The following is a 26,207-nucleotide window of genomic DNA, read 5'->3' as shown; positions in this document are numbered from 1 at the left end:
GAGTACATGCTTAGCAGTGGTACAAAAGAGGCTGGCCATGAGATGAGGACTCCGATGAGGGCACAGAAAGGAGTGGTTTTCCAGGAATCAGGAAATCTTTCCTACTCACAAAGTGAGAAACGCTCTCAAAGCCTCCCGATTCCTTTTCCACTTCAAGCTATTCTTAGCAGGGCACAAGTGGTTTCAATTAGTCAGAAACCTCAGTGACTGTGTGCCCTAAACTGTATGGGAACTGCAATAAGAGAGGAATGAACGGGGTTCAGTTTTGTCATGCTGAGGCTTTGTTAAGGTTTAAGCATCAATTTGCATCAAAGACTTTCTCTGTTGGAGAAGTGATGACTGATACGGGCTCATTAGACTCGCAGTCTGTAATTTCCCTGGCTGTGGACAGATGGAGAAATGGTTGTCAACAAAATAAGATGGGAATACTGAAATAGAACGAAAGGGAAAACATAGCCCCACCAATTTACAAAACAGTACAACTGAGAGGCCCACTGCTGTATCCTTTTCATGCTTGTAGCATATAGCACATTTGCTTAGACATGTGGAGGGTTGAAGATCAATATGTTCACAACCAAAGTACAAATGTATGCAAAAGAATGAAAGAGGCAATTAATCCTGGTTGCTGGATCTTCGTCCTTGGAGGTTTTTGAAACTTGGCTAGACAAAGCCATGGCTGACCTGGGCTGGTGCTGGCGATAGTTCTGCTTTGAGCAGGAGGTGGGACCCCAGAGGTCTCTTCCAATAAACGTTTCTGTGATTCTGTGACCAAGATCTGGGCGATTATGGGTTAACATACGTGTAGCATCCTGCAGGCAATTCAATAGTTAAAAGTTGGTAAGTTGGGAGAAATCTTCCAAAAAGCGTTTGGCTGTCTTAAAAATGCATAAAGCAATAAAGTGCACTAATTGGTTAATGTGACCATATTTCAAGGGAAAGGGAAAGAAGCAAAATGTCTCCAGGTTGATAAAAATGGTAAGCCAGCATTTACTAGATCACTGTTAAAATGCAACTGCCTGAATCTAGACAGATGCCCTTAGAAAAGTTCCTCCATTTCAAAATAGCTGTACGAGTCCAGAAACGCCACCATGTCAAGCCTTGGCTCCATTTTTTACTACTTCAGAGCAATTTCACTGTCTGATGATTTTGAACTTCAGCTGGCTAATGATTTGGAAGTCCCCTTTCTGTTTTGTTTTTTTGTTTGTTTGTTTGTTTTGACAAAGCTGATGTATCAGTTTTAAAAGGTCCTAAGCTTTTAGTGTTAAAAGTATTTTGTCTTTAAAAAGCCCACAATGCTTAAACAGTTGAAATGACCAAAGGTCTATGTCTAATGAAGAGCTCGTTGGAGAAAAGCAATGAAAAAGCCCTGGTGAGAAGGACGGTAGATAAGGAGGGAGAAGTACTACGTATGGGAGTAACTGTTTTTCCATTTTGCAGTGAGCTCTAGCAAACCTTCAGCTTTACCGTTCTCTTGGTATTGTAGTGCCGAAAGGAATGCCATACCTGCCCAGCAGCCTTTACAGTAATTCATTTGCACTCAGCCACACTGCCACCTGCATAGACGGAAGGAAGGTTACTAAAGACATTTGAAGGATTGCAGCTGCCCAGTGAAGAGTGTTCCTTAAACTTACGTATTGATCAACCGTTTTCATCTGCACTGAAAGCTTTTGGTGTGGAGTGATACATTAATCACTCATATGTAGAGCACTGCCACTCGGGACAGCTGCTAAAAGAGAAATAAGCGATGAGAGCTGTTCGCTGTCTTACTCTTCTTCAAGCCCATTTGACAGGAAACACTATTCCAAGTATTTCAGCTCCATCAACACACGTGTTTTTCCATAGCCTGGATAAGATTGCTTGTTAACACTGCAAAAGTTAAGTGCAGTGCTTTCCAAGAAGATAATGTCATTCCTTGGTTTGGATTTGAAGTATTTAAAGCTTTTTTTTCCCTGGAAATATAGTTTCTGATACGGGAATTACAGAATCACAGAGTGGTTGAGGCTGGAAAGCACCCCTGGAGATCGTCTGGTCCAACCCCCTGCTGAAGCAGCGTCAGCCAGAGCAGGCTGCCCAGGACCACGTCCAGTCGGGTTCTGAGTATCTCCATGTCTCCATTACATTTCAGGGAAAAGAATGACAGGAAGGAAACTCACACCAGATTGAGTGAAAAATTGGAAAGCAAGCAGTTGCTATATCAATGCTAAAATGCAGCTGCCCCAATCTAGGCATGTGCTCATGGAAAAAACAAGCAAACAAGCAAACTGCCAAACAGCTTAGCAGCATCACTGTGTCATGTTCCATTTTTCAGTCGTTCGGGGCAACTTTATTGTCTTTCAGGGATATACATTCTTCAGCCTACAATACGTGCCGGTACTCTGGGAGGATTCCGGCTTAAGGCATTCATATTGTGTCTCGGTAGTAGCTGCTGCTTTGAGCATCTTGCATTGAATCAGATCTGTTCTGTTAGCAGCCTTAAAAATGGAGGCAGAAAGAAGAGCTTTCTGCCAGGAGACTCAAGGACACCTATGACTGACTGGGACTAAAATGGCCATCAAAGCTGGTACAAACAGATGATCAGGGCAGCCCAGGAACAGCAACCCTTTGCTGCCACGAACTTCTTGCTAGGTTTGATTCAAGTTTACCCCGCCTGGATAAATTACAGATTTTCCAAATAGAAATTTTTAAAAAATTGGGTGCGCATCCATGGAGCTGCTATTTTTAACATGTTTTTTTTGTTTACAAATGATGATACGCACTCCCTTCTTGAACAAATTGACCTCAATGTGTTTGGCCAATTACACATGAGATGCAAAATCAAAGTTATGTTTGTGTACCTGATTCACCACTTACTTTGGCAAGTAACATGTAGCTGAGGAGATTTACTCTGTTTGATGTTTAACCTGCCCTGTAAAACACAGTAATCGTTGGGGGTTTGCCTGGGTACACTCTTGTAGACCAGCAGTCTGTAGCTGACATGCATGACGGTTAGTGTAAGGAACCTGTGACGGACCCTTCCCTCACCCAAAACGGAGAGTAGCTGTCGTTGTGTGATTTTTAAGACTCCCTAAGTAAAACAAAAAGAGATAAGGAAAAAAGCCCTTGTAGAGATAAAGGAGTGTAACAGCTGGGGGAGGAAGATCAACCAGTGAGTAAGCAGAGGCATTCCCAGCATCGAGTAACTGGAAAAAAAATATGAGCGAGGACTAGGAGAACAAGCAAACACACCTGCGTGAATCTCTGTGTGAATTCATTGGAGACAACCCCCAGGCTCCTAAGGCTCCCGAGACAGCTGGCCAACGGACTAGTGCAAGCCTGTTAACGGAGGCTGTGTTTTATGTACTTACCTACGTACTCAATAAAACTTGTCAGTTAAAGGAGTGACTGCCTTTATCTCAGTTGCTGATTGCTTAATTACCCATTACCTGGATTTATTGCTTTGGCTGTGCTCTTACAAAGCCAAGTAAGGGCTAAGAACTGGAGAAACCCCAAAGACTGAAAAACAACTGGGAAACTGCATCGAGGAGTCTTTCAACAGATGCTGAATTTTATCACATCTTTAGAAGACAGATACAATTTAAACAGCTTGCTAGTTAAATAGTCCAAGTATTTGTACCCCCCTCTGCAGCCTGTTTCCTCACACCACGGGGAAGGGAGACTGGCTTCCGTGAGATGGTGGCAGGCAGACGCTTCCCCGTGCTGGCAGGACGGTGCCCACGGACCCGCTTGACCCTCTGAGTTTCAGGGCTGTGGCCAGTTCTGCGCTCTCGTGTGCAGTCTTCCCCTAACGCCGCTCTAACTGAAGGACTAGGAGTAGCTGATGACCCCTCCAGCCCCCAGTATCTAGGAATAACCGGAGTTTTCACGCAGCTGTTACAAAGGACTTCTCGAGAGCCGTTAGCCACCCCAAAGAACGCTCCCCACAACCAGGAGCACCAGATGTCCGTTTCCCGCCGCGAGGAATCGCGGCCCTTGGCTCCCAGGTGGCTCCCAGCGCCAGCCCCGGCGGGGTCACCCGCCTCCCCTTTCAAAAGCAAGGGCCCCAACCCCCGCGGTTTTTCACCGGCGGCCGAGGGCCCGGCGGCGGGGCCCGGCCACGCCGCCTGCCGCCAGCTGCCCGCTGCCCCACCGCCAACGGCCGCAGCTCGCCTGGCCGCTGCGCACCACGGGAACTGGGGTCCCGCCGCCGCCGCCCCTTGCTGGACTACAGCACCCAGGGTCCGGGGCGGCGAGCGGAGGCGGCGAACCGGTGCTAGGCGGCGGGCGCGGGAGGGGTCCCGCATGCGCGGCAGGGGCGCGGCAGGCGGGGCCGGGGCGCCGTTGTTTCGTCCCTGGCGCCGCGGCTCGCCCTGCGCGCCCTGAGGGAGCCGGCGGGTGCCGTGGCGGTCTCCTCCCCTGAGGCGCGGTTAGGGGCGGCCGTCGGGGCTGTGGCCCGGCGCGGAGAAGGGCGGAGAGGATCTGGAAGGAAGGGGAGCGATGGAGGGGAGAAGCAGCTCGGAGAGGCGGAGGGGGCGGTGTGGAAGGGGCCCGGGAAGAGGCCGCCGGCCGAGGGAGCCTGGCGGTAGGGAGCGGGCGGGTCGCTGCGTGTGCGAGAGGCTTCAGGGAGCAGCAAGGGCGAAGGACCTCTTGCACCTGTGGGGCAGTGATGGGAAAGGCAACACGTAAGCCGGGAACTCTGGCTTTCCTTTGGCCTGCGCTGCCGGTCCCCACTGAGAAATGACGCTTGTTTCCGTGCGGAGTCAGTTGGAGGTCCGCCTGAAGGCCTGCCTGTGAGACAGGCAAGCCTGGGGTGACGCTTCCTCTGCGGGACCCTTCGAGTCAAGCTTATCTCCGGCCTGACGACTGAGCCGAAAGGTTGGATCTGCAGCTTTGCGTTCACGTAGTTGCAGCTGCCGTGTTCTCTGATCCACTTACCGCAGCAGCGTAACTTAGGTTACCGTTTACATCAGGTTTACATACTTTTTTAACAGTGTTTTATTTGCAAATGTCTGAACATGATATTCTAGTAAACATCTTACTCGAATTTTCTGTATCTACAGACGACACTACTATTTCTCAGTTTTAATTACTGAGAATGTAATCTTGGTGGTCTAGAGGAAGACCTCAACCTATATAGGGGAAGTGCCCCTAAAATGTGGAAGTTTTGCAGTAAAGCACTGTAGTTTGTTCCTCACGTTTTACAGTGAGGCGCTTCAGACTGCTCAAAGTATAACGCAGTCTCTCTTACTTCTGTCTGTGGGAAGAAAAAAGGCTTGCTTAAGTGTCATGAATGCAATGCTCTCAAGAAAAAGGCAAAAGTCGTAGATCGTGCCCTGCCATAGTGTTTTGAGTCTGGCATTGCTGAAGCTTGCAGTTGTCTCCTAGTGTATTTTTAATACCTGGATGTATTTCAACATTGTACTTGGTGACTTGTGAGTCAGTACTCTCGTTCTTTTATGTTTGTGTCAGACAGAGTGAACTGGGAGAGCAGTTTCACTGGGGATGTAGAGTCTGTATCAGGGCATCGATTAGGTGTTTAGAAGACACATGCAGAAAGTGTACTGAGCAGCAGGAGTTAGGCGAGAGGAAGTGACAGGCATTCATTTTTCTAGCAGTTTATTGGGAAGCAGCAAGATAGTGCTGGTGTAGTCCTGCGTACGGGGGCACATCAGGCAGTTAACAGCATTGGGAAGCCAGCCAGAATGGGTGAAGTGAAATGTCTTGTACAATTGTGGAAGAATTGGAAGGAGAACCACGAATGAAGTGCTTATTATCTATATTTGAAAACCTGTTTTTCTCCGGAGGGAACCTGCAACTCGTTGTTTGTACAGCTTTAACTATCTCTGTTAATTTATTTCAATTAGATAAATGTCCCAAGGTGTGCTAAGAAAGCTGGATTTCGCTCTCAGCTATCTGGGGAACAAGATGTTTGTGTACAGGAGGGGGCAGTCTTTCCCCATTTCTTCCCTCAGGCAGTCCGGTGTTGGGTTACTTCATTTTAGGTGACGGTTGATCCAGGAATTGAGCTATATTAACGTGGTTACTTGTTTAAATATGTATTTTGTCGGCCTCATCAGGGTAATTGTGTTACGCAAAGTAAAAGATAGCAGCCTCGGGTGCCATTGCAGCTTCATTTCGATTGGAACTGATCGGCTGACAAGTTCTAAGTGAAACTGCGTACCTGAAATTGCATGCACGTGCCTTATCTGCCCAAAGGTAGTGGTATATGCAAGTTATTTGGGCTTCAGTGGTCTGTGGGTGTTGAGAAGAAACGATTAACAAAGGAGACTTTTTAAACAGTTCAGGTAATTAAGAGAATACTGGAGGCTAGTACTCCATGAAGGTTTTGCACAGCAAGCCTATCAAAGGGAGGCTGGAGTCACTCAGCTGTTTTTCTTGTGAGCCTTCTCTGATTACAACGACTGCCTGAGGGTCAAACAAGCAAGACAAAGCTTAAAACAAAAGGCTCAAATAGAGCTGCACATAAATATGTGTATAAACACATGTACACCTGCACATACACACGTCTTTATCATAGCATGAGAATTATGAAGGGCACGCTGATGTTAACAAGACCAGTGTGACTAATGGTGCAGGTCAACATCTTTCCATTTTGAACCCAGGATAAAGCTATAGCTAAAACACCGACTGCCACTATTCAGCAAGTCTTGCTGCTTTTTTGGGCTGTGTAAAGACTCAACCACTCACTGGCTACCTAATAAACGTGCTGCCATTTTCCTGTGTAACAAGGAACATCACCGGTTTAGTGTGGCAGGAAGGAAGAGGACCTGTGCCATCACCGGTAAATCTGCAGTAGGATGAATGGATGCCTCTGGGGACTTGCACTGCTTGTGGAGCTCATTTAATTAGTCTAGATGTAGACTACCACGCAAGGATTGATACTGGAGAGGGCACATCTGAGGCAGTGTGCTGTCCATCTTTGTTATGGCAAAAGATGTTAATTATTGGTGTAGCTGCTCTCCTTCAGAGATCTTTTGAAGCTGAATGATGTTTGCTGCTGATGGCACTGACGGGCATCTGGCTATTTATCTGGCTTCATGAAATCGCCCTATTCATTTAGATCTCTGAATTGCTGCAGGACTGCACGTGGTTTGGACTTCTTGTATTTGCTGGCTTTTTGTGCTTGTTTCTTGCTATTAATTTGAACGCTTTTGTGTTGAAAGAAGCTAGTTTGCAGTTTTTCCTCCCTTTTCTTTTGAATGTGTAATCATAGGTTGTTTGTTTTCAGAGTGCTGTGGTTTTCACAGTCCCCATATTTGCTGAAACAAGGCAGTAAAGATGACCCACACAGCTGTATTACATGGTCAAACACATAACCTTTGTTGCTACCTTTACTGCATATGGAGGCTTTCTGGTAAAGTTTGCACATGAGAAGTGCTTGACTTGCTGATTGTATGGCAGCATATATTTTTAGTCAGGCTGAGGTCTTTCAAATGGTTGCCTTTGAGATGCATCTCTCATTTCTATATGAGTGTAAACCACAGCAAGCAGCTATTTTGGATAGTCAGAGTGAGTCAGCTGACATTTGTTTCATTTTAAGGCTCTTGCATGCATGCTCTTCTATGACCTTGTACTTGCTGAGTTTGGGTCCAACATGTTGCTTGACAAGCAGAAAGAGAGGCAACCTGCTCTCCTCCCCAGAAGTTCTGTCCGTTTTGTTGCGTATCCTGGGTGTCAGCTCTGCCCTACATGCAGTTTTCCTTGTTCCTTGTTGAAGCAGAGGCAGTGATTTGGAGAAAACCATGAGACAGCAAAGACAGGTTCAATCAATAATTTGCTGCTCAGGTTGCAGCATTGGTGTGGTGCATGTACTGCAAAGGGAAACTTCACCCTAATTTATGGGATGTCTCTCAGGCTGGGAAATTAGATTCTGTGAACTCCAGAAATAAATTTACTTTCTGAGGTGACCACTCAGCTGGCAGAGATGTATTGGAACTATGGACTTCTCTAGAGACTCGCTGGAGTTTGACTTTTTCACGGATGCTCCTTTGGCACATCAAGCAGTGCTTTGCACTGTCTCCTGCGGCTTCATTTGGTTAGTCACATACCCGCTCAGGCAAAAGTGGAAGCTGAGCAGGATGCATGACACTGCTTTGGGTTGCTGTATGGTGTTGCACTATTTTACATAAATTTTGTTTCCTCGGGGAAAGCTCCGATACTGCAGGTAACTGTAATATAGTTCTTTGTTGCAGACATCCTCACAGTTTTGATGACAGAGCTATGCACCTTACCAAACACAAATAAGAGCTTTTTCAGTGTTGGGAGTATTTTTGCAGAGGGCCAGAGGAGCAGTTGTATGGATATGCAAGTCCATCTCCAGCAACAAATCTTCCTTTGTTGACCTGCAGCTACATCTTTTCCCTGGATCTCTTTTTGCTGTGAAAAGTTTTCTGATAGTGCTAACCTCCACTGTTGCACTTGTGGCGTGGAAAAAAAGAGAAGCTTACCCACAAGTTCATAGCTGATACTGTTCTGGCAGTGGTTGAAACCACAGCTGCTTTTTTTTTTTTTTTTTTTTTTTTTTAACAAATGAGCTGTTCTGTCTGAGAAATCTCTGTTCAGGTTTGGTAAGGAAATGATTAGCATGCAGGAGTACTTTAAATATTTCTCTGCACCTTCTTACTTCAAGGCACATCATTCATTAGGGATCTAAGCTGGCAGGATTTAAAGGTTTCCTGGTGAACAAGCCCATAAAGAAGTGTATATGTAATAGCAAAGAAAAGGTCACTTCTAAAATGTTACTTATTTTCATCTTCCAGGCTGCATTGTGTGCACTTGTTATTCTTGAAGGTAAGAAAATTTATTTAATTCTTAATAATTCCCTAGCAGCAGCACGCTTTTATGCTAAACTGGGATGGAAAATCTGGTTTGGTGTGGATGTGTTTGTAGAGGTTTATGCTGCTGGGTTTATTGGCTGCAGGATCAAGACAAAATTCGAGCGTTGGGTTGAAACAAAATTATGTTCCCAAAGTGTTTTAGCTTGCTGCTGTAAGGTAACAGGTGCACTTGCTGCTGTAAGTAGCTTCTGCTTGAAATGAATTCCACTGGGAAATAAAATACCTCAGCTAATGGAATTACGTCAGTATATTTGGAATATGAAAAAGCCAAGCAATTAAAATAGAATATTAATTAAGCTTACAGCTTCCTCTTAAAGATTTAATGTTTGAAGGAGTGCTGTAATAAACTCTAGCAAGATAATACTAATAAAACAAATATAACTTGACAGAGTTGGCTTATTAGGTATTAATAATTGAGTATGAGTTGTGTCTTCATATTTACAAAGAATAAAGATGGCCGATTCATTAGCTGTCAGGACTACTTTTCAACATGCATCAGGTTATGCCATTTGTGGCTTTATTTCCTCAAAAATCTCTAACAGGAGTTTAAAGAAATTTCTTACTTAAGCTTTATGAAACTGCTCAGGAGGAAGACCAGTACAAAACCATCTGTGCATAAGCTATGGCACTTGGACCAGCCAGCATTTAGTGATTAGTTTGAGATCATACATTTCAGTAGCTGGATTTGGAAGTGAATCCCAATTTTCACTCTTAAATTCCAGCTCCCAGGTGATGTTCTCAAACCTGTGTTGTTGCCTGAGTTACGGCTGTAATTACGTTGAACTGTTTGGTAACGACTTTTTTCTGTGTGCTGTGTTTTCAGCTTACGGTGATGTGACAACGATAGATGGGAGAGTGTGCAACTATGTTCTTTTTGACCTTGGCTATCACCAATTGGAGCGGCCTTTTCGGATCAGCTGGCACAAGGGAAAGATGTCCTCGCAGCCCTGGACACATGGTAACACTGGGCACGGTCAGCGAGTTCGTGTCTTTCCTAATGGAACGCTGGGGCTCCGCGTGGTCGGGAAAGAAGATGCAGGATGGTACACGGCTACGGTGTGCAACAGCTCTCAGCACTGTCTCTACCAAAGAAAATTTCAGCTACGTGTGCATGGTGGGTGTAAATTCTCACTTTAAAGTCCTTGTCTTTCTGTGTTGGGCTGCCTGGATAAGACACTTGTTTATGTTACGATGTGTAGATGATGTATTCATGGTTGGCAGCTTCTGCCTTTGCTTTTGAGTTCATGTGATAGTCTGGATGAGAATGCTTGCATGTTATATTTTTGATTCAACGTTTGTTACGCTTGCAACTAGAATCTACACTTATGCTACAAGTCTAAAAACAAGATGTTAACTCAAGAGTTAAAACTTTTAAATGCAATCATTTAAGCTCCTAAATATGTTGACCTCTTATTGAGCTTCCTTGTTTATTATTGCGCACTAATTTTAGACTCTGTTTCAAATCTTGTTTTTTCTGTCTCTTTATCCAGTGCTTGAATTTACGAGCTAGAAAGATTAGATCTTTATTTTGAAATGTGTTAACATAGCTATCAAGGTCAACGCAGTCCAGCGAGGTTTACTGAAAGCTGCCTTAGCCTTCATGTAGCCTGACCTACAGTGGAATAATGTGGAGATTTAGGGACCTACAAAGTGCTGATCAGGACTCTCCTCCCTATTCTGAGATTTCAAAAAACAAATATATATGATGTCCTCTACATCCCTGAAGTAAATATGCATGTGCTCTCTTTCAACAGGGCACCTTGTCAGAGGGCTTGTAGGTGACTGTGTTACTTTTGACCTGAACTGCCCGCAGTCAGATGGGTACATCCATGTCACCTGGAAGAAAGACAACCAGCGAGTGGCCAAGACAAGACAGGCAGCAAATGTCTCTGCCATCTACCGCGAAAGAGTCCGTGTGTTCCCCAACGGCAGCTTGAGCCGCTGCCCCATGCAATGGGGGGATGAGGGAGAGTATGTGGCAGAAGTGTTTGATCAGGATGGCGTGCATTTGCATCAGGAAACTTTTAACCTGGAACTGAACAGTAAGTCTGAGTGTGCTATGCATGTGTGATGATCTGTTTTCAGTAGGTGCCCTTGCACTGTTTGTATGCCTTGTTTTGTCTTTGGGGTCGTTTCCCAAATGGTGTATTTTGTAGAGGAATGAAATATCCAGAGAAACATTCCCACATTTCTTCCCTTCCATTCTCTGAGTGTAGTTGTGTTGTAGGACATAAGTCTAGAAGTGTAGTTTGGCTGGGGGTAGCAGAGCAAGGAGATACTCATTTGTATGGCAAATCCTGAAAACAATGCTTACATGGTGTATGCTGCTCTGGCAGGTTTCCTTTTCCAGGGCCTGTGTTCAGAAGGTTACTGGTTTCTGAATTCCAACAAGATGGTGAGCCAAGAGTGGTCCATTTCCCCCTGGGCCAGTCCATGCTTATGGCTTACTTGCCAGCATGGCGAAAAATAGAAGTATAGGAAAACCCAGTAAAACTCAAAATTGGGAGAGGGTCCTACCAGGGTTCAGACTCCTGTGGTGTGCCTAATGTTTGAATCCCGCTCAAATTGCCCTTTGATAACAAGAACCCAGGCTTCAATCCAGCCTTGTCCCTCCTGTGCCACGTAATAGTTTGCATAGGTGGGAGAGGGTCTCTATGTGTGCAGGCTAATGTCTGGAATGACTGCTTGGGGCAATCGTGTGCCTGAGGGTAGTTCTCGTGTTGCTAAAGCAGTCTCTTAGAAGTTAATGTTGGGAAGTCCTGCTGCATTTCAAGCCTTCTCAAAAGTGCAGTGCTCTGCAAGAAGACCTGGCTCTTGAGAGTGATATAAAACCAAACCCTGAGCAGAGAGGCATGAGCAGTTCCATGTCCAGTTTTTTGAAGGAGCGCTCTAGCTCCAAATCACTGTGTGTCCTTCCTCAAGTTGCCTTTGCTCTTTTTAACACACACAATACCCTTCACTTTCCATCCTCATCTCTTGTTGGGAGGAGGATGGGAGCAGGGGTGGTTTGAGGGTGCATGTGGGGTACAATTTTTAAGCTGGCATAGAGCAATTTACTCTCAGGTACAGGGTTAGCTCCTGCAGTACCAGTGACCCTTTACCCATGCGGACCCAGAGGTCTGAGCTAAGTGGTGCCCACGTACCCAAGAGCTTTTGCAGCTCACCTTAAGCTCTGTGCTCCTGCTGCAACATTCTGGGGGTGGTATTTTACCACTACCTGAGGTATGTATGTGAGCTGCAGTAAGAGAAGAGACCGTAACAGAGATACAAAGTCTGAAAGGGGCTGCCCTCAATTTACACAAGTCTTGTGCAGGTGGCACCAATGAATGTTTCAAGGATGGGCAGAGTCCCATTAACCTATAGCTTACCCACCCATGGGCCCACCTTGTTGTAGTGAGGAAAATCTGTGTAAGCACATGGAATGGAAGAAATGTTATTAAAATGGAAAAAAGCTATCTCATTACAAGTTAAGATATTAAAGCACTCTTATAGTGAATATCTCTGTATTGATTTCAGGCCGATATTTCAAATAACTATAGCAAAGGGAGAACACTTCCAGTTAACAAGAGATACAAGGAATATTCCTGCTTGTGGTCACTCTCTGGGGAATGTACAATATCCCAATAGTGAGCAGATATGTTCTTCTCCCCTCAGGAGTGGAAACATTTAAAGAAATCACAGGACTTGCTGGTGGATCCGTGTTCTTGAATCTAACAAAGACAAAGCTGAAAGACTTCCTCCAGGTAGTCTGGAAAAAAGAAAACACAGAAATTGCTTGGACAAATGGTTCTTGGTTTTGGTACCATGAGGGATATGTTAACAGGTCTGAGATAGTGTCTAATTACAGTCTCAGACTAGACAGGATTCAGGAACGTGACTGTGGCAGATATTCTGTAGAAGTGAATGACAGAGATGGGAGAACTGTCTACGAAGGCATCGCTGATGTGAAAGTTGGTGAGTATCACTTAAAAATGCTGGGTCTCAGTTAAGCAAAGGTGTTTTTTTTTAATCCAGATTTAATACACAAACCCAGATGGATTTTGTAAGAGACTGCCTCAAATGTACTAGCAATTAGCTAATTACCAGATGGATGAAGCAAAGACTAGCTAGGGTAAGCCTTGTTGGGTAAAGCTGGGCGTTCTTTTGCCAGTATGACTGCTCCAGCCAAAGACCTAGGCTGGCAGAAAGTATTGTTTTGTTTTTAGCTTGTTACTCCAATATATTTTGAAAATACTGTGAGCTGTGATACAAAAATGATGTGTTTTTTTTAGCCAGCAAATGCCATATCCTTTGTTCAGATGAGAGCTGGTTTAGATGTATCAGAAGAACTTTCTGGTGAATGAGTTTATGACTATCCCCCAAATAGGGAAAAGATCCACTTTCACATCTGCAAGGGTTACCGTGGTGGGGAAACTGGGAAACTTTTAATTAAATGCTGCCTACAATTCTAGTTTTTTTTTCTAAATTTCACAGTGTAAGAGATATAACTATTGTAGCTACATTGATACAACTTTTTGGTTTGGGCTAAAATTAGCCTTTTTACTGGGCAAGGGACACATTTGAGAGAGAAAAACAATTATTGTTAAAAAAAAAAAACAACAAACACAAAACCCAAAACCAACCAAAAAAACCCCCCACATTTCCTGCCTGCCTCTTCTTCATTCAATGCCAACAGGCTCATGTGTTCATGGGCCAGCGCAGCTCTGGGCAGTGGCATCTTAGCTTCCCGACAAAACGGCATGAGCACTGCTTCAGTGCTGCATGCACCTCCCTGGAACACAAGGCTGATGTACTGTTTGGATTTTTCTGTGGTACAGAAACCCAACCAGAGCGACAGAGAGACTTACAAGTATACTCGAGTATCACGCAGTGATACTAAAATGCCTAGTGTGTGAATCTCACTAGCTATTTTTGTCACACCTTACGGATTTCTCAGTTGGTGGTGTGAGGCAGAAAGAACAGCCAGTGAGCCAGGCTGTTGGCTGAGGTCTGTCCCAATGTCATGGGTTACAGGCTCCCATATGTGCTTTGTGAAAAGAGGCCCTTTGGTTGTAAAATCCTTAGAGAAAATAAAGAAGGTAACCTTTAATTTTAGAAGTCAGCTTTCTGACAATAATGTACTTACAGGATGTTGCAAAAATAATTAAGATCAATAAAGCTAACATAGTACAGCAGGAAGAAGGTACCATAAGTGTTTTTTACAACTGAATTTTCCTTGTAGAGCAAAAGGAGACATTCAGAAGAAATCCTGTTCATGTACTGTTCTATATTGTCATAGCGTCACTAGGAGTTGTAATTATTACTGTCTTGGTTGCGCTGATATGGCATTTTCAGAAGCACAAAGACAGGTCAGGTAAGATATCCTATTCAACGCTTTCAGAATACAGATACCCTATTTAAATAGACATTCATGTGTAGATGCGGTTCCCTGTGTTTCAGGGAATATCTGACAGTGCGGTTTCTACTATGAGTTAAGTTAAGACTAGCAGGCTGCAGCTTTACACTGCTGTCAGGGCTGGTGAGGGCACGTGGCTCTGCAGGGACTGACTGCCTGAGGCTTTTCCACACTGGTGGAAGGACTTTCAGCCCTGCCTGCTGCCAAGGTCCTGGGCTGGGAGCGTCTGAGCTGGTCCTGTGTGTCTGCAGGGTGGACTTGCGGCAAGGCCTTAGGAGGTCTCAGCAGCTGCCGTTTTCCTGTTTTTGTGGTCTGCTGAGAGGTGGTTTTGTCGTTTGGAGGTGGGACGTTGGCTGGTAAAATGAGGCCTCATATCTCTGCCTGGTGGGGCTCCTCTGGGTTCGGTCACTTTTGGGAGCACAGCACTGGTGAGTGCCGGCAGTGGTGGGACACCCGTGTTTACTCCTGAGTCAGTGACCCTAGCCTGAATGAGATGTTACCTTCACCATGTCACGGTTGGAGCTGTGCGGGTGAGCATTTGTTAACTGGGCTCAACCATGGCAGTGTTGCGCAGCATGCAGGAAGCTGTGCTGCTTCTCAGGAGCTCCCCGTTAGCTCCGAGGCCTGTGTGAGATTTTAATACAAATTGATGATCTTCTGGTTTGTCAGTTTTAAGTAGCTCACACCCAAATGGGGGCAAGATGGGACTGAGAATTACAGGTCCCTGCAGCAAGGCATAAGGTGAGGAGCGGGTGGGTCTGTGCAGCCCAGAGGATGAGAGATGGCGGCCTTCTCTAACAAGAAGCTGTTATTGCCTGGAGGCACTTTGCAGTTCAAATGCAAAGTTGGTCCAGCACATGGGTAATGCAGACAAAAGGTAGTTTGGTGGGAAGGAGTGGGTAGTGATTTGAAAGGCTTTAAGCTAAACAGAGGAGAGGCAGGAAGGGTCAGAGAGAAAAGAGAATTGGAGGGAGGGTGTATTCTTGTGGGTGGTGTGCATGAAGAGACTGAAAAATACAAGATCAGTGGGTAGAATATTCTTCATGGTTCAGAGTGGTGAGACACACTGAAGTCAGAGCCATTATCTTTAGTTATGTGCTCCTGAGCCTTACTTTCCTCTAGTAAGAGGTGAGCTATAGAGAACTGGGCGATATGTGGGGTATGAATTCTTCCACCTCTTCCTGCAAATGTTTCAAGTGTATTTGTCTGCTTTTTACTTGACTTGGCTGAAGTTTGGATCGCAGTACAAAGCATTCAACATGCAAGTTTGACCCTTACCAATGAGAGAGACGATCCTGAGGAACGTGAAGAAAGGGCTGAAAACAGTCCTTGTTCACGTGAGTATCCACCACCGTGTGGCTTCCTGTTGGTCACAGAGAGAGCGCCAAGAGTGTGACTTGTCTGAGTGTGGCTTAGTGATGCCTGATTGTCTTATTTAAACTGTCTATTGCAATCAAGGGGATCTTTTTCTAGCACAGAAGTATCTGAAATTTGAAAGATCCAAATTACTCAAAGTACTCCAAGCTGCTGACAGCATTAATACCAGGGTAGTCACATATGCACTGGACTAGGACTATTGAGATAATGAGTTTTCTGCAGTCTCAGGTCCTTCCTGCCCTAGCTTAGCAGGCTGTGTCCTCTTCACCTCTGTGCAGAGACTAACGGTTGCTGTTAGCTACTCGCTGCCTGGGAATGGCTGGTGCTTTCCCTCCTTCCAGTTGCCCTGCACATTTGTTAGGCATCCCGCTTTCTGGGCAGAGGGGGTTGTTCAGACTGTGCAGGGCAGACAATATCTCTCCTGTATTAACTGCGGTGATCCTTCCATCTGTCCTTCTGTCCTTCTCTGTGCTCTCTTCCCCTTTGTGATCCTTGCACGGTTCCTCCCATTTGTTAGGAGGAGTTTCCACCCTAGCTCAGAGCCAGGCTATTGCACAGTGTTTGGCACATCAGCCTGGAGGCCCTGTCCCCGCGACACCAAGATGTGATCTGCAGGGAGCAAAGGGAGCAGACCCTGCTGTCACCCCAAAGGTGGGTGTGTGAGGAGTCCAATGGCTCCTCTTGTGGACAGAAGTGATTCCTGCATTTGAGTGCTGAGCACTGCAACGCTGGAGGTGTCACATGTGAACTGGGTGGTTCAGGGAATAGATGTATCTTCTGGGGCTCCTTTCCTGCTGTGTTTTGTAGTTCTAGGAAGTGATGGAGGTAGTGGGTAAAGTGAAATGAAACTCGGATGTTTTACTTGAGAGGCATGGCAGAGACTTAGGTTTCAATTTACATTTTTTCTGAGTTTTCAGTAAATATACAAATCTAATAATTTTTAGAAACTTGGCTTTGGGTGTGAAACGTAGACATTTGTTTGCTTTCTGCTTTAAACAAGATGCTTCCTCATGGAGGATGTTACTCAGCCCAGATGCCCATAATTACTTCTGGAGCATCCTGTAGCTATGCCCTCATGTGAGTCCCCAGACTTGTTACTTTCCTGCCAGCACTGGATTCATCAACCAGTGCCTGAGAAAAAGATGTTGAACTACTATGGGAACACTTTGCAGAGGGAGTTGTAATGATGTTCAGGTGAAGATACTGTAACTGTAGGCACTGGTCACAAACTGTCTGTGCTGGTGTGTTTGCCAAAGCCGTTTTGCCTGTCTGAACTCTGAACCTTGAGCCAGTGTTTTTCTTTTTTTATACTATGAAAACCTCCATTCCTGTCCCAGAAGTAGCTTCAGCAGAGTGTCTAAAGGAAGGCAGTCAGAAGTCAGCCCAGGACGTGACATCTGCACTCCCTCTTTCTTGTTGTCCATAGTCTGAGTTTGTTTTCAATTAAATGTTTTTTTTTCTCCTTTCAGAAAATGACAAAAATCCCAGTGTGCCAGGACTAGATGGTACAAACTCCACTGAGCAAAGCGGTAAAGACTTGCTGAGAAGCAACAAAGAGGCTAAGCCAGCAACAGCTGACAAGATGACATGTTCTTCTGTCTGAATTCCAAGGTAATAGGAAGCAAAAGCAAGTAAACAAAACAAAAACTGAACTAGAATAAAATATCAAACAAGAGCTTTACCAGAATTTCCTGTTGAATTGTGCAATGGATTGGAAGCGACCTTCAGGTCGGGGAAGGGGAAGTGCTACTGCCCATGCAGGGCCGCTGTGCTCAGCACCTGGCCTGTGCTTAGGGCGGTTTGGTCAGTGCTCCCCCATTTGTTTGGCCAGTGCTCCCCCATTCTGTGGTCGGGGACTGCACTGCCGGTGGAGCTAAAGCCCAGGCCCTGTTCTACCTCTTGGCACGCAGAGCTGCAGCCAGCCCTATCCAAAATGCTTGGGTGGCTCTGCCCAGCGTTACTGGCAGATGCCAGTGCAGGCAGGAGCGGGCTGTTGGCCAGAAGCCCTGCTCCCACGAGCTGAGCGTGGAGGAGAAGGAGTGGGCAGCGAGGCCCTGGTGCCCCAAAGTGCTTGGCTGTCCAGGCAGGAGAGTGCCCTGTCGTGCCCCTTCCTGCAAGGGGATGGTCAGGCTGTGCTTGCGGGTGCCCCCATGTCCTTTGCACTTGCACCCACATCTTTCCCTGGGGGCTGTGGGAAAGGCCTGAGCTTGGGAGCTACGAGCAGAGCCACCTGCCTGCAGGGGCTGTGCCCTTCTGCCCCCGCGGGTGCTGGGGGCCGAGGGAGGTCCTGTGGGCAGGCCGGGCCCAGCAGGCTGCATGCTGCTCCTGAGCCCTGCTGCAGCCACAGGCGTCCACTCTGACTTTGCGCTGGTGAGAGGCAGGAAGGAGCAGTCGATATAAATAGAGGAGCTGCTGCGAGCACTCACACCCATGGGTGCTGTTCTGCAGGCAAGTGCGCACCTGGGGTCTGTCATCTCCCCCATTTCCACATACCTGTTGAAAGCCTGGCCGTGGGTAAGCCAGCCCTGCGTGCAAGCGGTGAGGGAGTGTGCGCTGTGAGACATGGCTCAGGGTGCCTCTGTGTCTGCTGGTGGCTGGTCAGCGGCCTCTAGCTCACCAGCTTCTCTGAGGGGCTGACCTGGCCTCTCTCCCTCCATGCTTCCCTCTCTCCGGGGAGGGAGAGGGGCCAGGTGTCCTTTTGCACATATTCTTTGACTGCTTTGCACATATTCTTTGGCTAGCCTTTGCCAACTTGTGGCCGTGTGTTTTTCCTGTGTCTGTATCATAATCTTGCCTAGTCAGTGGCATTGAAGAGATGTCTACTCAACTGACTCTTTTCCTTCCAGATGGAGAAAGACCCGAGCTGCCAGAGCTCAAAGATATGAAAGCTGTAAAGCCGCCTGCTTCAGTTAATGGAATGTGTCTTGCCCTAACTGTTGAGAACACCACCCATCCAGAATTTGAGCACTGCAGTCCTCTGGGATTTGAGGACTGCCTTCCACCAGGTTTTGATCACTCTGTTCTCCCAGTATTTGATGACTGTGCTCCTGCAGAATTCAATTACTGCAGTCCTCCAGCATCTGAGGACTTGAAGGATGACTATGTTGTTTTGTGTAATTCAGACCATGTGCCTTCAGGATCCATAGAGTCCTGGCAGTGCAGTGAAGGAGACAAGTCCTGTCAGTATGCTTCGGTCAAGGAGAGCAAAAGGGGACTCCCAGAAGGCAAGTCTGGAGATTCAGTATGCAGTTCTTCACACTAGATTTGCCAGGAGAGAGGTCCACAGTATTGGACTTGAGGTTTGGACTCCTTCCTTCTCTCTCAGCTGGCTTATAGCTAACCTTGCAATTCTGCTGTTCCTCATCTAAATCTGATTCTTTGTTTGCTTTGAAGAATTGGCTTGAAGCCTGAAGAGAAATCTCTGTGGATCTGTTTGTTTTCCAGAGCTGATGCTCTTCTCTTCCCTTTGCTGAAGGTTTTCCAGGAGAACCCATGAAGAACCCCTTGGAAAGCAGACATGGTAATTAACCCTGAGAAGAGTTCAGCCCCTGCTTCTCTTTTGCTTCCACTGAGAGGTGTCACTCTGAAAGGAGAAGGACCTCAGGGATTTCTGGAGGCCAGATCAGGGCTCTGACCTCAGTCCCCATCTCCTCTTGGGTGGTCCACGCACCTGACTGAACGGACAGGGGAACAGGGCCAACACCTTAACGGCTCTGTGGACATGGGTGGTTTGCCTAACCCTTCATCTAACACATACGGTGTTAATGAAACCGCAGTTTAACTTGGCAGATTTACACATGATTTTACTTCTGTTGTTTCCTTAGAAGAATGTGCTGCTTAGGCAGGAGCCAGGTCAAAGTATATTAGGAGACAGGAACTGCACTGAAGAACAGGCAGCAGCTCTTATTTAGGAACTGTTGTTTTGGAAGTAAAAAAGGAAAGGAAAGAAAACAGAACGTTGCTAGCAAGTAGCTATAGCCATATATGTAACTGCCATTAATGAACAGCCTTGGTAATTAGATGTTGTATTTTCTGCAGTGCCTGTGTTAAATTTTATCTTGAATGGTGTGTAGTAACTTTAAGATGGCTTTATCTTAGTTATAAGGTGCTGCTTGTATGTTTCATGAAGTATCTTTTCTTACAGAACATTGAATAAAAGTTTTTTTTGCTATTACTAAAAAGATATTCCTGAACGTCATTATGACCTGGGATTGTTTGTAATCTGTTTTTCTGTTTAGGTGTATCTTAATACATGTTCTTTCCGTAGATAAAATCTATGGCTTTGTATTCGGGGGGTCGGTCTCTTCTCCGAAGCAGCAAGCGACAGGACGAGAGGAAACGGCCTCAAGCTGCGCCAGGGCACGATTAGATTGGATATTAGGAAGGCTGGATATTAGCTGGTTCCAGAAGCTTCTGGGGCCTCTGGCAGCCACCTCCTCATTGGCTGGTGGGGGATTGTTACCTGCGTGCTGACTGGTGGGTTCTGGAATGTGGGTGGGGCCTGGGGAGGAAAGCGAGGTGGTGTAGGGCCCTGGTCGGCTGGGGCAAGTGGGGTAGGCGTCTGGCTGGCCAGCAGGGGCAAATGGGGTAGGCGTCTGGCTGGCCGGCTGGGCAAGTGGGGTAATGCTATTGCTGGTCACCTGGGGTAAGTGTTTTAGCGCTCTTGCTGGCTAGCTGGGGCAAGTGGTGTAGGGTTCCAACTGACCCGCCGTGGGATGTGGGGTAGGGCCCTGGCTGGCTGGCTGGCTGGGGCAAGGGATGTTGCCCTCTGGCTGGGTGGCTGGGGCAAGTGGGGTAGGCATCTGGCTGGCCAGCCGGGGCAAGTAGTGTGGGGCTCTGACTGACCTGCTGGGGCAAGCAGGGTAGGACTCCGGCTGGCTGGCCAGGGAAAGTAATGTATGGGTCTGGCTGGCCGGCCTGGGCAAGTGGGTGTCCTGGTTTCAGCTGGGACAGAGTTAATTTTCTTGTAGCTGGTCTAGTGCTGTGTTTTGGATTTAGGGTGAGAATAATGTTGAGAACACACTGATGTTTTAGATGTTGCTAAGCTGTGCTTACACCAGTCAAGGCCTTTTCAGCTTCCAGTTCTCCAGAGATGCAGGTGAAGTCCCGTACACCTGGAATCGACTGCCCCAGGGGTGGAAGCACAGCCCCACCGTTTGCCATGGACTGATCCAGACTGCACTGGAACAGGGTGGGGCTCCGGAACTCCTGCAATGCGTTGAGGACATCATAGTGTGGGGCAGCACAGCAGAAGAGGTGGTTTCTGAGAAAGGGAAGAAAACAGTCCAAATCCTTCCGGACGCCGGCTTTGCCATAAAACAAAGTAAGGTCAAGGGACCTGCACAGGAGATCCAGTTTCTAGGAACAAAACGGCAAGATGGATGTCACCAGATCCCAATGGAGGTGATCAATAACATAACAGCCATGTCTCCACCAGCCAGCAGGACAGGCAGGACAAGATGGCAAAAATGTGCTCGATGCCGCAGCCGGGGAGACTCGAGGTTGACCCCGAGGGTTGTGGAGTCAGCGATACGGAGGATCGGAGGCCCGCTCCACTCCAACTGAAAAGGAGATATTGGCAGCATGTGAAGGGGTTCGAGCCGCTTTGGAAGTGGTTGGGACTGAAGCACAGCTCCTCCTGGCACCCCGACTGCCAGTGCTGGGCTGGATGTTCAAAGGGAGGGTCCCCTGTGCACATCACGCAACTGATGCTACGTGGAGTAAGTGGGTCACGCTGATCACACAACCCCAGTTGCCCAGGAATCTTGGAAATGATCATGGACTGGCCAGAAGGCAAAGATTTCAGAATATCGCCAGAGGAGGAGGCCCCACCGTATAATAAGCGACAAGAAAATGAGAAGCAACGTGCCCTGTTCGCTCATGGGTCCTGTCGTCTCGTGGGGAGGCATCGGAGGTGGAAAGCTGCCGTATGGAGTCCTGTATGACAAGTCGCAGCCACCTTTGAAGGAGAAGGTGAATGGAGTCAGTCTGCAGAGGTGAAAGCCACCCAGCTGGCTTTAGACATTGCTGAACGAGAAAAGTGGCCAGTGCTCGCTCTCAAGTAGATGCTCGCTTACCCAAGAGCCAGGCCACTGAAGAACATCAAAGCAACCAGCAGGTGGATCAGGCTGCTAAGATTGAAGTGGCTCAGGTGGATCTGGACTGGCAACATAAGGGTGAATTACTTCTAGCTTGGTGGGCCCATGGCACCTCAGGCCATCAAGGAAGAGAGGCAATGTATAGATGGGCTCGTGATCGAGGGGTGGACTTGACCATGGACACTATCGCACAGGTTATCCATGAATGCGAAACATGCGCTGCAATCAAGCAACTTCCCCTGCCCTGCCAGCGAGAAGCTGGGAGGGGGCCCAGCCAGGACAGCTGACCCAGACCGGCCACAGGGCTATTCCATACCGTATGGCGTCATGCTCAGCATATAAACTGGGGGAGTTGGCTGGGGAGCAGCGATCGCTGCTCGGGGATGGGCTGGGCATCGGTCGGCGGGTGGTGAGCAATTGTATTGTGTAGCACTTGCTTTGTATGTTATTATTGTATTATTATTCTATTATTATTACCATTATTACTACTACTACTATGACTACTATTTTATTTTACTTCAATTATTAAACTGTTGTTATCTCAAGCCACGAGTTTTCTGACTTTTACCCTTCCCGTTCTCTCTCCCGCCCCACTGGGGCGGGGAAGTGAGCGAGCGGCTGTGTGGTGCTTAGTTGCTGGCTGGGGTTAAACCACGACAGTGGGGTAGGGCTCTGGATGGTTGGCTGGGGCAAATGGTTTAGGGCTCTGACTGGCCAGCCTGGGCAGGTGATATAGGGCTCTGGGGGACTGTCTGTGGCAAGTGACGCAGGGTTCTGGCTGTCCGGCTGGGGTAAGTGGGGTAGGACTCTAACTGACCAGCTGGGGCAAGTGGTTTAGGGCTGTGGGTGGCCATCTGGGAAAGTGAGGTAGCGCTCTGTCTGTCTTATAGGGAACGTCTAGCGTTCTGGCTGGCTGGCTCGGGTAAGGGTTAGGGCTCTGGCTATCTGGTGCTTGGGTGAGTTTGGTTCTGTCTGTCCGTCCTGTGGGCCAGTATCAAGTCTTCCCTGCCAAGGATAGAGGTTATTGATGGCCTGTTTTAGAGAGTATCTGTGGTGGCTGCTGATCATACCTCTGGTAGACCAGCTGATGGGAGGTGCTATTGCTGGCCGGCGGTAGAGTGTGACTCTGGCTGGCTGTTTACGAGAGCGTGGTTTTGGCTTGTTGGCTGGCCAGGGAGAGACTGTCTTGCTGGCTGGTCATGGCAGCATGGCTCTTGCTTGCTTGATGTTCATGTGTAGGTGGTCTGGCTCGCTGGCCTGGGTAGAGGTGCTCTTGCTGCCTGGCTGGGGGGAGAGGCTTTTGTTGGCTTTTGTGATTAAAGAGATAGCTGCTGAGCTTAGCGTGACAGTTAACAATCGTGAGAAGGAACATTAGCAGATTGCCCTAAGGAGAAGAAGAAAAATAAACAATAATTTTTTTGGCAATTTAAGGGGAGTATCCGGACCTCAGAAGGTCCTGTGTTAACGGCCAGGCAGCAGAGGCAGCACACTGCTGGATGTCTGAGAATTCTTCAAAGGTCCCAAATGTGATGGGAGAGGGCAAAAGTGTGTCCGTGTGCTATTGGATGATTATGCTTAGCCTTTCATTTCAAGTTGTGTATAAATTCCTTGAAAATCCCTTTGGATACCTTCCTCCTCTTATGGAGGAGGAGTCTCACGATCATGAAATAAACCTTTTGCAGTTCTACCCTTGTGTCCCTTTCTTCCTTGGTTGACAAACATCCCACATCACTAGTAGCCCAGATGGGAGCCCCTCATCCACTGGTCAACTCCAGTGCCTCATGCGGAGCGTCTGACCTGCGGACCAGGAGAGTTCATCTATTTCTGTCGGTCGCAGGGAGTGCGCAGAAAGAGGTGAGGTGGTGGTGAGTTGCATTTCTGTAATTCTACATAATTCCTTTAATTTGGAAGCGCGACAAGGTGTAGTGAAAGTTATCGGAAATCTGGAATAATTGGAGCAAAATTGCTGGATACCCATGGGATGTTAGGAAGAAGGGCTGTGGAATTGTGTCAAGGTACCTGGCTGGCTCTGACTGCTTTTGGGACTGGAGACCAAAAGTGGCCGTCAGTGGGCAGTTTTAAGTTTGACCGCCTAAAGCTTTTAAAGCTAGTATTGGAAGACCATTTCCCAGCTCAAATCGATTATTGGTACATTGGGATAATTGGCGACATGATAGATCTAATAGCGATTATACAAGCCAGTCTTATAAAAATAAGATCAATAATAAGAATGAAACTAAGGCATCTCCTTAATCACTATTATTCATGCAAGGTGTGTCTGTGTCTCCTTTGTCTCCTATCGACTCTATCACTCCTTCTGCACCTCCTGCTTTCCCTTCAACAACTGTGCCAGCTCTGCTGCGGGAGGTAACCATTCCTTCTCCAGCGGCGGGGGCAGCCACCACCGTAACAAGGGCACACGTGCCATGTGGTCCGGCAGCCTTGGCGGTATGGCAGCAGCAAATGCCCTGACTCCAGGAAGACCCGAAAAATGTTCAGCACATGGTTAGGGGAATTTTTAGAGCATATGACCCTGCTTGGTCTGATGTTCCTTGGTTACTGGAAACTGTATTTACCTCTGAAGAGCGAGTGTTGATTTTGCAGAAAAATAGAGAATAGGCTGCTGCTCTGGATGCTAGGGCTGCATGGCCGGACGCAGAGCCAGGCAGGAATTATCAGACCAAGGGAGGATTAGATGCATGAAGATTATGTCAAAAAGGGTTAGAAGAATGATTAATTGGACAAAGGAAAAGAATGCCGACAAGGCATTAACTAGGCAGGGGAAACGATCCCGAATGTTTCAGGCAATTGATCCTGAAGCGCTGCAGAATGGGTCTTTGCTTGTCTCCTTATTTGTAGGTCAAGCGGCCCCAGATATTAAGAAGTATTTTAACCAATGTTCTCTGGGTTGGCAAGGGAAACTGATGAGACAGTAAATATTGCAACGTTTGTGTATAATGGAAGGGATGAAGCTAAGTCTAGGCAGGAGGAAGAAAAAACAGCAGGAAGAGAAGGCTAGCTTGTTAGCAGCTGCCTTGCAAGGTAGGAATTTTAGGGGGCAAAGAGGTAATAATAATAGAAATAATGGAAATAAGGGAAACAGAAATCTAAATCGGACAAGACCAAAGGATTACTGCAATAAAACCAAGATATTGGAAAAGAGAATGCCCTGTGATCCCGAGAAGGGGACTACAACAGCAACAAAGGGAAAATCAAACCAATTGGGAGCAGAATGAAGGTGATGAACAGTGACGGTTACCAGATCCCCAGGCCCTAGCAGCAGAAGGAAATACAAAAGCAGTCCTCTCAGAGGACTCTAAGGAACCAATTATAGATTTGAAAATTGGAGATGAAACTTACCCATGTCTGATAGATACCGGCGCAGCTTATTCAACATTAACAAACCCCCACAAAGGATCAAGAATTAAGGGTAAAGTAAATGTTGTAGGAAGAGAAGGTAAATCTACATTTGTACCCAGGACCGAGGAAATGATGGTACAGGTAGGTCCATGGTCGGCTAATCATTCTTTTCTGCTGTTGGGATTGGCACCAGAAAATTTGGTGGGGAGATATTTGTTGTACAAATTATAGGCAGAGTGGCAGTGTACACCACAAGGAATTACATTGTGACTCCTGATGCATAATATAGCAAAAAATTATGACGGCTATAGCAACTGAAGAAGGGATAGAAATACCCTGGGAACTCAAAGATGTACCTAGGATTTCATGGGCCCAAAGTTTTGCAGAGGTAGGGTTATTAAGGTCAGCTAATCCAGTACAGATAGAAATGAAGAGAGGCCAACCTCCCTCCTTAAAACAATACCTATTATCTCAGGAAGCAAAGGAAGGTATAAGACCAATAATTGAAGATTTTGTGCCAAGAGGCAGAATAATAATAGTTCTATCTTGCTGGCTGAAAAAACTAAACTAGGCTCAGATGGAAAATCAGTTTATAGATTTGTCCAAGACATACAAGCAGTAAATAAATGGGTAACCATACTGTGTCCACTAGTTTCTGATCCTTCAACAATTATAACCATGGTACCAGTTAATACAAAATGTTTTACAGTAATTGATTTGTGCCCAGCTTGCTTCAGTATAACAGTACCTCCAGAATCTCAGTATATTTTTGCCTTCACCTAGGAAGGGAAAGACTAAACGCGGACTAGATTTCCTCAAGGGTTTGCAGGATCACCAACTTTATTTTTGAAAATCCTAGTGGTAGATTTACATGACATAGAGTTAACAAATAACTCTGCAGTATGTGGATGATGTGCTAGTAGCAAGTACAAATTCAGAAAAATAGTGTTGAAGACACAAGTAATGGTGGTTGCTTTTGGCTGATAAAGGCCATCGAGTCTCCCCAGTCAAATTACAACTCTGTAAAGAAAAGGTAGGGTATTTGGGATATTTTTTGTCAGGAGAGGGCAGGAAGATACCAGATGACTGAACAAAAACTATCCAAGATATGCCTAGGCCTACAACTGAGAAACAGGAATAGAG

At 46.7% G+C, this 26,207-nt stretch overlaps 1 protein-coding gene across 2 annotated transcripts; it reads left to right on the top strand.

The window, feature by feature from the left end:
- Positions 1–9,481: 9,481 nt before the first annotated feature.
- Positions 9,482–19,709, top strand: LOC309587149 (uncharacterized protein). Of its 2 annotated transcripts, XR_014227505.1 has the most exons (8): positions 9,482–9,948; positions 10,589–10,876; positions 12,489–12,788; positions 14,056–14,187; positions 15,462–15,566; positions 17,076–17,217; positions 18,453–18,611; positions 18,744–19,709. XR_014227505.1 is itself a non-coding variant. In XM_082305071.1 (7 exons), exons 1-6 carry the CDS (start codon positions 9,567–9,569, stop codon positions 17,207–17,209), a joined length of 1,341 nt encoding a protein of 446 aa, XP_082161197.1. In that variant the 5' UTR covers positions 9,482–9,566; the 3' UTR covers positions 17,210–17,217; positions 18,453–19,709. The 2 variants fall into 2 exon arrangements, 1 of the variants encoding a protein (XP_082161197.1); XM_082305071.1 differs by having other exon boundaries at positions 18,453–19,709.
- Positions 19,710–26,207: the final 6,498 nt, after the last annotated feature.

This window comes from Platalea leucorodia, assembly GCF_965183815.1.
Source record: "Platalea leucorodia genome assembly, chromosome: 2".
Taxonomy (NCBI): Eukaryota; Metazoa; Chordata; class Aves; order Pelecaniformes; family Threskiornithidae; genus Platalea; species Platalea leucorodia.
This window is presented reverse-complemented; position numbering and strand designations above follow the sequence as displayed.

Coding starts and splice junctions, on each gene's coding strand:
- LOC309587149 (XM_082305071.1), top strand. CDS start 9,567: ATGTTCTCAAACCTGTGTTGTTGCCTGAGTTACGGCTGTAATTACGTT. Junction 9,949..10,588: donor ATTTCAGCTACGTGTGCATG/GTGGGTGTAAAT, acceptor CTCTTTCAACAG/GGCACCTTGTCAGAGGGCTT. Junction 15,567..17,075: donor TGAAAACAGTCCTTGTTCAC/GTGAGTATCCAC, acceptor TTCTCCTTTCAG/AAAATGACAAAAATCCCAGT.